Source organism: Suncus etruscus, chromosome 7 (assembly GCF_024139225.1).
Source record: "Suncus etruscus isolate mSunEtr1 chromosome 7, mSunEtr1.pri.cur, whole genome shotgun sequence".
Classification (NCBI taxonomy): Eukaryota; Metazoa; Chordata; class Mammalia; order Eulipotyphla; family Soricidae; genus Suncus; species Suncus etruscus.
In genome coordinates this window covers 126370586-126382819 of record NC_064854.1, presented here as the reverse complement: position 1 = coordinate 126382819, position 12234 = coordinate 126370586, and the positions used below count along the sequence as shown (strand labels likewise).

Sequence of the window (12234 nt, the reverse complement as noted above, 5' to 3'; positions counted from 1 at the left end):
TTGATTATAATCCCGCCATGCACTGCTGTAGTATTCTTCTATCCTACTGTCCTGCTTGGGCATTATTAAAGTTGCATTTATGGATTACATTTAAAAAATTCAAAGAGTTTTTTTTCCAAATGTTTCTTATCTCCCTCTCCTCTATTTATTTTCATGAGTTAAAATATGCAGAAAAAAAACATAAAAAATGCAGAAAAAGAGATCTCTTGGTATTGACCCACAGTTTACCAAGGTGCCACTCATTTCTGCTCAACTATTATTCTTTGAGTTACTGCTAGGTTTTCAGATTTCTTGAATTATTTTTCCTTCCATTGTGTCTAATCAACTGTTGAGACGATCCAGAGAAGTTTTCACTTTGGACACATCTTCTAGCGCTAGATACATTTCTAGCTGTATTTCCATCCACTTTGTTTTTATACTGCCCTTTTATAATTATAGATTCTGTACATCCATAATATATTAGAGCTGTTTTTCAAGACTTTTCTTGTTATAGCTGTAGATTCTATAAATCCATAAATATATTTATTAGAGCTCTTTTTCAAATGTTATGAATAATATCAGGTTATAAGTTACATTTCTTCACTTGTCAAGTAAAATCTGACCAGATGCCCAACTTTTCATTAAATGTCTGGATTTACTGCTTTCCTTTAAAGACTGCTGAGTTTTAAACTGGTAGGCAGTTAAATTGCTTGCATATCAATGTGCCCCTGTTTAGGCCTCTTTTTAAACATTATCAACCAGGGTTTCAGATATTCAGGAACTGGCAAATTCTTTCTAAAAGGAAGAGCCTAAGAAAAGATTTTTGACAATGGAAATAAGCAAATCTGCTTGATTATTACATAAAAAAAAAGTCCATCTGTGTTTACCCCACCAAGAAGAAATCTTCGTTTACAAAAATTGGAGGTAGACCAGGTTTGGTTTATTGATTGTAGTTTGCTGATAACTGCTCAGGGTCAGGTTTGCCCTAATGCTAATAGATAATCTTTCTGGGTCTTTGCTGTGGGGTGTTCAGTGAGGTCTTTCTATGCTGGTTGGTCAGATATGGAATCCTTCTCAAACTTATGTGAGCCCTGATTATACCATTCTGCTTGCAGCTATTCATCATCCATAGTGGTATTCATTGCCTGATGAATGGAATCTCATCCCCTTTGAGACCAGTCATTAACCTAAATTCAAGAGAACCCCAATATATTTTGACATCTTTCTCTCAGAAGAGCCCTCTTTCCTCCAGTCGTGTGCTCAAACTCTGAGCCTCTCAATCTCCTACAACTCATCTCTGTCTCCTCAACTCAATGAAAGATGGCCCCACACTGCTTGGTTCCCAATAAATGCTCTGCACAAGAGTCTAAAAGCTTAAGAGATTGTCGGGTAGGAATAAAAGAAATGGAGCATAGCATCTCCATCCACTAGCTGAACAGAAAGTACAGAGTCAGGAGAGGCAAAGCCCGATTATTGCAGAGGCAAGAGATCTGCAAGGCTGTTGCTTGTTTTACCTTGTTGGAGTTCACCAAATGCAGGAAGAGACAGCACATTCTACCAGATGTTCATTTTAGCTGCTCTGCCTTTGAGTTAACATCCTAGGTGTTCATTCTTGTATTCTGGTAATCTTTGCAAAAGTTAACTCCTGTTCTTCTAAGTCTATTTGAGCCACTATTTGCATCTCATCTTAGTTGCCAGGTTTGAAATAACAGGTTCAAAAAGTAATCTACTTTCCCAACATTCATCAGTATTAGGGTCCCCTTAAAAGTCAAAAGATTCATAATAAATAATTTAAAAGAAAAGTCTCCTTGACTGCAAAACTCAACACAATCACGGTTAAAAAAGGTGGGTAGTAAGGCCAGAGCGGTGGCACAGTGGTAGGGTGTTTGCCTTGCACACAACTGACCTAGGTGGTTCTATCCCCCAGCTTCCCACATGGTCCCCCAAGCCAGGAGCGACTTCTGAGTGAATAGCCAGGAGCAATCTCTGAGCTTCACTGGGTGTGGCCCAAAAACCAGAAGAAAAAAAAAGGTGGTGGGAGGGAAACTTGGGATATTGGTGGTGGGGAAAAGTGCATTAGTGAAAGATGCTGTGCATTGTATGACTGAAACTCAATTATAAACAACTTTATAACCACATTGCTTAAAAAAAACTAATTATGGGGCCGGCGAGGTGGTGCTAGAGGTAAGGTGTCTGCCTTGCAAGCGCTAGCCAAGGAAGGACCACAGTTCGATTCCCCAGCGTCCCATATGGTCCCCCCAAGCCAGGGGCAATTTCTGAGCGCTTAGCCAGGAGTAACCCCTGAGCATCAAATGGGTGTGGCCCAAAAAACAAAACAAAATAAAACAAAAAAAAACTAATTATAAAAAGAAAAAAGGAAAATAACTGCAAAAAAATAATAAAAGGAGGGTTGCCAGAGCAATAGGACAGCAGGTAGGCTGTTTGCCTTGCTTGAGGCGACTGATATACACCTGGATTTGATTCCTAGCATCCCATATGGTCCCCCGAGCTTGCCAGGAGTGATTTCTGAGTGCAGAGCCAAGAGTAACCCCTGAGTGCTGCGGGGTATGACCCCAAAAAAGAGATATGATTTAATAATTTCTCTCTATAATATCATTTGGTTCAAAAATACTGATGCATTTTTCTCTTGCTGGTAATATTTCCAGGAGTAGAAAGTCCAAAATAGCAACAGCCTACTATTTGCTATTTTTAACATTCTCTTCTAACACTGTTGGTATCTTCTTCTTGCGACAGGACTTGAGGAGAATGTCTGTGTCTGTGCAATTTCTTGGTTAGCTCATGCCAGAGAGCTGACATTATTCAGATTCTAGTTTTGTTATTTAAAATGGGAGAAGAATTATGCCAGAGTTTCCCCCCTACAAGTCATAGAAAAGAATTAATGACTTTGCTTAAAGAATGTTGAGTAAGTAGGACACCTTGCTGGTCTAAAGTGATTATTTCTTACTGTTTTGTTTTTCAAAGTGTAGTAAGTATAAACTTTCTGGCCATTTAGAGACTGATGACTGATCTAAGCGTGAGGAGCTCAAGATGGACCCTCATCATCAAAACTTTCTTCTATGTAATGAAGAGAGCATTTCAGCCTTGTCTGGAGATTAACAGCTCTCTCTCTCTCTTACACACACACACACACACACACACACACACACACACACACACACACACACCAGTTTCAAACAACTCTAGAGAGTTTCCCATCAACTGACCTGAAAAAATGACCAGATTCCCTTAAAAGGTTTCTGTTACTCTCATTTTCCAAACATTCCCCCCAACCCAGATGAAAGAGACTTACCCTACGATCACTATAACAAAATCCAGTAAATTCCATCCATTCCTAACATACGCATTAGGATGTAGCAATAATCCATACGCTATAATCTTCAAAAATGTCTCGACTGTAAAAATAATCAGGAAGGCATATTCTACTTTTTCCTGGGAAAAGAAACACAAAGCAGAAAAGAAATAGGGATTAGATTCAATCATTAGAGATTAAAAAAAAATAAAAAAAGCTTTTTTCTCCCAGCAAAGTTTTATTAGGAAAAAATGGAGCAATTAACACTCTACCTGAGCTAGGAAGACATTTTAATTCTAACACTGAATTTCTCATAAGCAACAAAGTGTAAAATGCTTTTTCTTCAAAGTTGTACAATTGCATTTCACCATCTGTGCTAAGGTGCATGCAACTGAGTCAGCCTAGGATGGATGTGGCAGGTTTGTTTGGGATCAGCAGCATTGTTTTCCTTGTGAGGTGGTCAAATGAGGCCCAGAAAGGCACAAGGGTGCAACAAAGACCCCAAAGGAGGTTTGAAGAGGACATCCCTCCGAGGTCAGAAAGACACATCTTCTGTAACTTTCTTCCTCTCAGGGATCTCAGACTTCTTTCAGGTCTGCTCTCACTGAGCAGCAAGTTAGGGGACTCCGGCAAACCCCTCCTCTCCCCTGCACCCAATTTCCTCCTCACACAATACTGGGTGAATGGCTGATATTGGCAAACCCTTTGCTTGCTTCCTGGCCTGCACCCAAGCCCACTGACACTGCTGAGCTGTCACCATGTGGCTCTCTGGGGAGCTGGGCCCAGCAGCCACACCCATTTTATGGCCACAGAGCTCTGAAGATACCCTCACTTCCTCTCCAGCCCTGATGCCCGCAGCTCATCCAGCTATGAAAAACACTCCCATCAGTAGGTCTAGAAGGCAGACTCTCAGCTTTCCTCTGTACATCTTCAGTTTCATTAGCAATATGGACTGAACGATTAATCTAACAAGAGGCCTTCCTGGCAAGAAGCGCCTTCAATAACAGAGTGCACAATCATTCGTCTTAAGACACTTGCATAGAAGCCATCAAATCCTCTAATATGATTTTCCTCTGAGGGATGTGAGGCGAGGGACCAAAACTAAGAACGTGAGAGACAAGACCCATTCAGGAAGAGACCACAGACCCTCAGAAAAACATGGAAGCACCTCTCCTGCTCGGTTGGCACAGCAACTGGCTGCATTAAAGTATCTTTCTCCTCTGGGGGTTCTAACCTTCAAAATGGTGGTCTAGCTAGGGTGTAGTTTGAACACCCCAAGAAAGAATACCCCTTTTTACCACCAGAAAGTCCTCGGAGCATGGCTGTACCTCAGACTCTCAACCAGTCATGACTCTGGAAAGCCAGTTCATAGAATTCTGCTTTTGGACCCCCATCTCTTTTGAACAGTTTTCCAAAACCTTGCCCCCCAACCCCTATGGAGACTCAAAGAGCCCCGTGGCAATGGTCTGGCCAATCCTATGTGGAAGATAATCAGAGAAGGGGGACATGGCTGCCCCCCCCCCTTCACCCTACTGCTCCTTCAGGCCTCCCAAAGAGCCTTGTACTTAACTTGGCTTAAGTGTGCACTATATCCCTTCAGTCAAGCTTTGAAGACCGGAATCCTCCAAGCAGATGTGCCTCCAGGGACAAGCAAGTGGTCTTGCCTGGAACAGAAGCTTGCACACCCTGTTCCAGCTAAGCATGGATACCCAAAGACTCCTTTGTTTACTCTTCAGAATCCCTTGAGCCTCGAGTGATTACGGTTTATCCCAGCTGTGCCCCTTGTTGGGAGTCCCTCAGGGCAGCTCATTCGGGCCCAATGGGCATTCTGAGGAATGAACTGACTTGAGATCCAAGAAAGCTTCGAGTAGATAGTGCCACTGACTGGCAGCTCCCAATTCTGCTGTCCTGACTAGAAGCAAAATGTCCCTGAAGATACAGCGGTACTCAGCCCCAATTGACAACATGGACCATCAATCTGGCAGTGAGGTAAGTGAAAAACAGCACAGCTCACTGCACAATTTCTGTTCCCTTTCCTCCTTTCTACTTTATTTACTAGGCCAGGCCCAGGGGGTAAGGGTTGGGGGGAAGGTGTGGGAGAAAAAGCTTTTGCTGACATCAATATTCATAGCAGTCACATCCCTACGTCAACACAGCACTATACTTCAGAGCGGAAAAACAAGGCAGGAACAGAGAGTACACCGACCGAACACAGCTTGTTTTCCTCTGGCTTTTATTTGAAAGCAATTGTCACCATCATCCTAGGGCCATTAATGGAACTGAATTGTTTTGGGTTCTGGAGCCCCTAACGGTGCCCCCTTCTCTGTCCCTTAGAAACAATTTTGTTCCTCTTGTCAAAATCCTGAGTGTTTTGCTTAATGGAGTTGATTATAAGAAACATAACCTGGCTTTAACGTGATTGTTTATTACAGAGACACTCCAGAGCCAGCTGCACCATCCAGGCTGCTTCACAGGCCAGAACTTTGTGCCCAGAAGCAGTGGGGTCCCTGATCTCCAGCTCCTACCACTAAAAGGATTGCCTCTGAACATATAGTACAGTGGCTATTATACAGTGGTACAGCCAATCCAGATTCGATCCTGGTCCCCCCCTCCCACCACCAGGAGTCATTTCTGAGTGAAGAACCAGGAGTAAGCCCTAAGCACCACTAAGTGTGGCCCCCAAATTCAAACAAAGTAAAACCATCCAATGCCATATTCAGTATGTGAATAAAAAAATATCTAGAGTCATGTGGGGAGGCCTGGTTTGGTCCCCACATCACATTATTCCCTAAGCACTGCCAGTTGCATGCTCCACCCTAAAATATCCTTCCCCCCAAACCCCCAAAATACATGATGATGATGGAAGGGAGGGTCTTGACAGGATTGCTCACACTGAAAGGAAAGACCCAGGAGAGTAGGTGTCTTCCAAAAAGGAAGGGGAATGTAACTGGTAGACATGGTACCCTAGGATAGTGGAGAGATAAATCTGGGACCAGAATGGATGAGCACACAGAGAGAAAAGCAATGGCAGGGATGAAGTGAGAAATAATGCTCCAGAACTGAAATGGGAATATTTTTGTCATTTTCAGAGGATCCTAGTAGGTAAGAGCAATCAAACCTCCTTTAAAAAAAAATCCTCTGAGACTGAAGTGATAGCACAGCAGGTAGGACATTTGCCTTGTAAATGCCAATTCCAGATTTAGTCCCCTAGGCATGCCATATGGTCCCCAGAGCCTTCCAGGAGTCATTTCTGAGCACAGAGCCAGACATTACCAGCTGTAGCCCAATACATACTCCCCACAAAATCCTCTGATTCATTAGAACCTGGACAGTCCCTTTCGATGAGTGAACATCTACATAGATTTTAAGACACTAGAGAAATAACGCCTCAAAATCTGAAATTATGAAACTTGATTTATCTCCTTTAAATAGTAGTGTTTCAGCAGACAAAAGACTGAACCAGGTAACCAATTGCAGCATCTTCAGACAGAAACTATCAGCAGCGCCTACTGACAGGGATCTTCTTATTAACCTGATTAATATCCAAACATTCCAAACATAAGCACTTCTTTGGGCCCCATATAGTACTCACAGGTAGTACCATGAGTAAGAGCCAAAAAAAAAAATCATAAACTAAGCTTTAACAATCTAAAACTCAAGGGGCCTATTTCACTGGCAGGCCAGGGGGCAAAGGGTGGTGGGACAGGATGCACTCTGGGGCCAGGGGTGGAGGGAGGTTGACATTGGTGGTGGGAAGGCCCTTGACTCATTGTATATCTCAAATTCAACTATGAAGGATTCTGTTGATCATAATTGTTTCAACAAATAATAAAATTAAAAAAATCATAAATCGAGACATAAAGGGAATAGTATGAACATGTCGTTCAGTGACACCAGCACTGCTATTTATATTGTCCTCTTTTTGACAAACAAATCCAGAATGGTCAAATGACTGAAGCAGCAGCTCACCTTCACATCTCAATAAGGCCCTCCCTCTGTACTCCTACTTGAGTCCTGCACCACTAAGGAGTGCCCCCTTCCTAGCTTCCTGCAACATGGACCTACTCTGCTCCCCTCACACCACACAGGTTGGGTTGGTTGCTTTCTCTCCTGCATACCTCAACCTCCCTGCCTCAACCCTCTGGTGTGCTCCCCCTCATGGGTGGGAGCAAACACCCCTCCTTTGAGTGAGTACTCTTCTGTCAACTCAGGGCTCAAGCCAGCCCAGCATGGTGCTGGAGAGGATACAGGACTTGGAGACAGAGACGTGTTTTCTGCGATTTAATCACTGAACCAAGCCCTAGCCCTTCTTTTAGGAATTGGTTCCCCCATTTCACTTCATCACAAAGTTCTATTTGTCCTTTAAGGCTCAACTTCAAGACACAAGACCTTTACTGACATCCCAGACAAAGCAAGGCCTACTATAACACATCAAGAATGTCTGCTGTGGGTCCGGAGCAGTGGTGCAAAGAGGTAAGGCAGTTGCCCTTACATACACTAGACTAGAACAGACCATGGTTTGATCCCCTGGTATCCCATATGGTCCCCCAAGCCAGGAACTATTTCTGAGTACATAGCCAGGAGTAACCCCTGAATGTCAACGTGTGTGGTCAAAAAAAAAAAAAAAAAAAACAAGAATGTCTGATGTACTTCTTCACAATCTTGTTCAGAGTGGAAAATTTATATGTTAGGAAATTCTCTTTAATATTTGCTTCCCCCAATAAATGATCACTTCTGTAAAATGCGGGACCATTTCTACTTCATGCATCATAATATCCCCCCAGGCCTGTCACAAAAAATATATTCAATATTTATGAATGGATAAACAAGTGGACAAAAATGAGAGGGTTTTTTGAGCAAACATTATAAATGTTCTTTCCTGCTAAGAAGTTTCCATAATGGTTTTAGTCAGTGCGGACTACCAGAACAAAATACCACAGACTTAAATGGAGAGATTTATTTTCTCAGTTCCTGAGGCTGGGAGGTTTAAGATCAAGATAGAAAGAACTCTCACCCAGATTTGCAGATTGTAGACTGCTGATTTCTCCTTAGTTCCTTGTCTCTTTTCCAGGATTGTGTGTGTGTGTGTGTGTGTGTGTGTGTGTGTGTGTGTGTGTGTGTAAGAGAGAGAGAGAAAGAGAAAGAGAGAGAAAGAAAAAGAGAGAGGGCAAGCTCTGTGTCTTTTCCTAACTCCATCACAGAGCCCTATCCCCATTAACCCTAATTACCATATTTTTCGTACCATAAGATGTAATCCCCACCCCCCCAAAAAGATAGGGAAGAATGTGCGTTTTATGGAGCAAATGCCACCTGGAGCTAAAGCCTGAGTGCAGGGGAGGAAAGCATACTGGTCTTCAAACTTTTTGTTTTTGTTTTGTTTTGTTTTGTTTTGCCAGTCAAATTGAGCAGTGGGGGCGTTATATACCAACTTTTTGTGATACTAACATTAATAAGTTCTGATAAACCACTGCCATCGGACCAACCTCAAACTTTTTAAACAGGGGGCCAGTTCACTATCCCTCAGATAGTTGGAGGGCCAGACTATAGTTCAAAATCTATGAACAAATTCCTATGCACACTGCATATATCTTATTTTGAAGTGAAGAAACAAAACCAGCATAGGACAAGCGACCAGGTCAACATACTTTTCACCATCACATATAGAATTTTCCGACCAGTCAACATACTTTCACCATCACTTATAGAATTTTTATTTAAGACTATTTGATCGCTGCTGGGACTGTTTTTATATATGAACAAAAAAGTATTTAAAAATGTTTTTTTATTTTCTGATGTTAAAAAATTCATGTTGACTGCTATTCACTTAACATGGTTAAAATATTATTATGCTGTAGTTTATTAAATATTCATTTGCTTTAGTTTTTTCATGTTTTTCTCATCTAAAAACTATGTGAGCCTTATGGTCAGGTGCATCTTATAGAGCAAAAAAATATTGTACTTTCTGGAGGCCCATCACCAAATGGTCTACCCCTTGGGATGGGGCTTCCTATGACTTTGAAGTTTCTCAGACATTTGCTTCATCACGATAGCACAAGTGCTCCTTGGCTAAGCTTGGCCCTAAGACACCCAGGACAATATCAGTAGCTGGGGGAGGTGGCAGCAACAAGGGAGATCTCCTACTCTACAACCATGACCACCCCCTTCTTAAGAAGGCAGGAGTGAACTGTGCCAGCCAGAGATCAGAGACCATGCGAAAGGCAGATTACTCAAGTGTCCCCAGCAGCCCAGAAGATCTCAGGCACAGGTAGATGCAAGGGACAGCTGTGAGGAAGCAGAACAGCTGGAAAGGAGCCAACTTTGAGAACCAGATGGGCCCCCCAAGCCAGGCATGGCCAGTAGCTGTGTCTCTAGCTGGAGAGTTGTGCTGTGAACATACATTTCAGTACATCTGACCTGGTGAGCAAGTACAGAGCCTGGCTTCACAGAAAAGTTCTAGGAGGGCCCAATGATACCCCTGATGCTGGGAGATGGTCAACCCAAGGTGCAACACAGCAGATAATGAAAGTCAAGCCAGAACCATGGGATCTTCTGGAGGAAGGTGTGGGCTTGAGCAATTGTGTGTGGAGCATTTGGGAAACTTTCTTGAAAAGCAGACAGCTATATCATGTCTAAATTCCCCCAGCATGCAATCGTATCATGTCTAAGTCTCTCCATCCAGCATCCCCCAGAACCTGAGCAACCTGGATGTGCTCTATTAATACCAACTCCTATTTGCTACCAACAACACCCCAGCCTTTGCCCTATCTGTCCTCTCATCTTCCTCATCACCCACTACTCCCATTCACCATTCCCTGTGAGTCCTGCATAAAGCCAGACCTCACAGGAACCTCTGTTCTCCATGGCTAAAGGAGCTTCAATTTCCTCAGAGACCATTTCCCTTTCCTCTTTCTTAAATCAAAACTAGGTTTTATTAAAAATTCTGAGGAAGGAAGAGGAGGAGAGAGGGGGGAGAAAGCAGTGTACTCAAGAGAGAAACATGAGTTTCTCCAAAGGTAGAAAGAGCCCCACAACACATCCTGGCATGAAAGCATATACCTCAAGACAGAAGGATGTGGGCGACAGGTGCTCAGGGAACCATGTACCCCAGGTAACTTAATTTTTTGGGGGGGGCCACATCTTGGTGATGCTCAGGGGTTACTCCTGGATATGTGCTCAGAAATTGTTCCTGGCTTGGGGGACCATATTGGACACCAGGGATTGAACCTGGGTCTACTCTGGGTCAACCACATGCAAGGCAAACACCATACCGCGGTGCTATGGCTTCAGCCCCAAGTTTTTATTTATAATAAACTGTGATTTACAAAGTTACTGATAGCTAAGTTTTAGGCATATGTTTCAACACCAATCCCATCCATCACTCATGTCAACTTCAGCATCTCCATACTCCATCATTGCATCCCCACACCCCCTTAGATCTCATGTTTTCAGTGTTGTTGATTCTGGGCTTTTGATTTATAGCTATACCACTATAGCCATAATCACTAATATAACTGAAACCCTGACCCCTGTTCCCTCATTACTGCTCTTTCTTTTTATTTTAAACTTTCTTGATTGATTGGTTGGTTGGTTGGTTGGTTGGTTGGTTGGTTGGTTAGTTTGTTGGGCCACACCCAGCAGTGCTCAGGGGTTACTCCTGGCTCTGCACTCAGAAATCACCCCTGGCATCAGGGTGCGGTCACCCCAGCACCCCTCTACCTCTTTCCTCCGGAGCTTCAGGGCTTCGCCTGGGCCACATTGCCATGGGCAAGCCAGCCAGGTGGGTTCCTGGGAGGAGCTTATGGGGTACCCTAGGCTTTCCCCACTCCCAAGCTGGCTCCAGAGGGAGGCTTAGGGTGCAGGCTTTGAACTTCCGGCCTTCCCAGGAGCCCAGAGTCTCTGCCAGCATGGGTTTCAGCAGACCTCCGTTGTGCCAGAGGCCTTTTTGACACTTGGAGAAGCTTAACTGGGGGTGGCAGATAGTTGCTCGGCTGTACTCAGGCAGTCACTGGTAATTTCATACCAGTCTACATGTTCCAAAACTGTACTACATATCATTAAGATATGTTCTTATGTATGCAAAATGTCCATTTTGTATTCTGCTCTTTATCACTCCCCTACAAAACTCATTTTTACTCTTTAACTCTCTCACCCCGAACCATCATTACCCCACATTTACCCTTTTTAACTTCAGTACTGCACCATCCAAAATCACAGACCAATGTGGGTGCACTGGATTTAACACCCACCAACTATTTTCAAAAGCATAAAACAGACAAGTATGCCCTTTGAATTTTTTATATCTATTTTCTTTGACAGCTATCTCTTACTTAATATTCTCTTATATAGTGACGATTTCCCCTACTTTTTATCTTTTCTTCTCTTTGTGAACTGATCAATAAGGAATTTGGTAGTAAGATTCCCTCATTTTATCGCTTATGTCATGAACCAAGTCACGGGGATTGTTGGACTTGTTCTTGCAGTCCCCATATGTACAAATAATGCCAGGTGTCATTATTCCTTGTTTGCATAAAGCACATTAAAATGGTAAAATTCTATACATACAAATAAGTTCTTATCTAATAGAGATGAGAACACACAAAAACTTGTAGTGCAATTGGACCTTACAACCGAATGGGCATTCTCCATTCACCCCTGAAACTAGGGAAGCCACCTATGAAACATCCAACATTGTTTTATAACATCACCTGGAAACAATCTTCTACCAGGGAAGACCCTACCGCTGCTCTGACATCGACCTACTCAAAAGAGACTTCCCTTAACACTGAGAAGACTTAACAACAATAATGTCCTGCTTATTTGGACAGGGATCTCTGCATTGCCCTTTAATTGTGAGGTGAAACTAGAGGATGCTCGACACCCAGCCTGACTTCAATGTAGGATATGTAGATTCCAGGATCTTTTGCCAACAACAGAGACTGTTTGAA

General features: G+C 43.0%; 1 protein-coding gene across 1 annotated transcript in view; it reads right to left on the bottom strand.

Moving 5' to 3' along the window:
- Positions 1-12234, bottom strand: part of CACNA1D (calcium voltage-gated channel subunit alpha1 D) — a 378619-nt gene that overhangs the window by 175555 nt on the left and 190830 nt on the right. Inside the window, 1 exon segment of the mRNA XM_049776224.1 lies at positions 3290-3429. Within this exon segment, the coding sequence (XP_049632181.1) occupies positions 3290-3429 (140 nt within the window).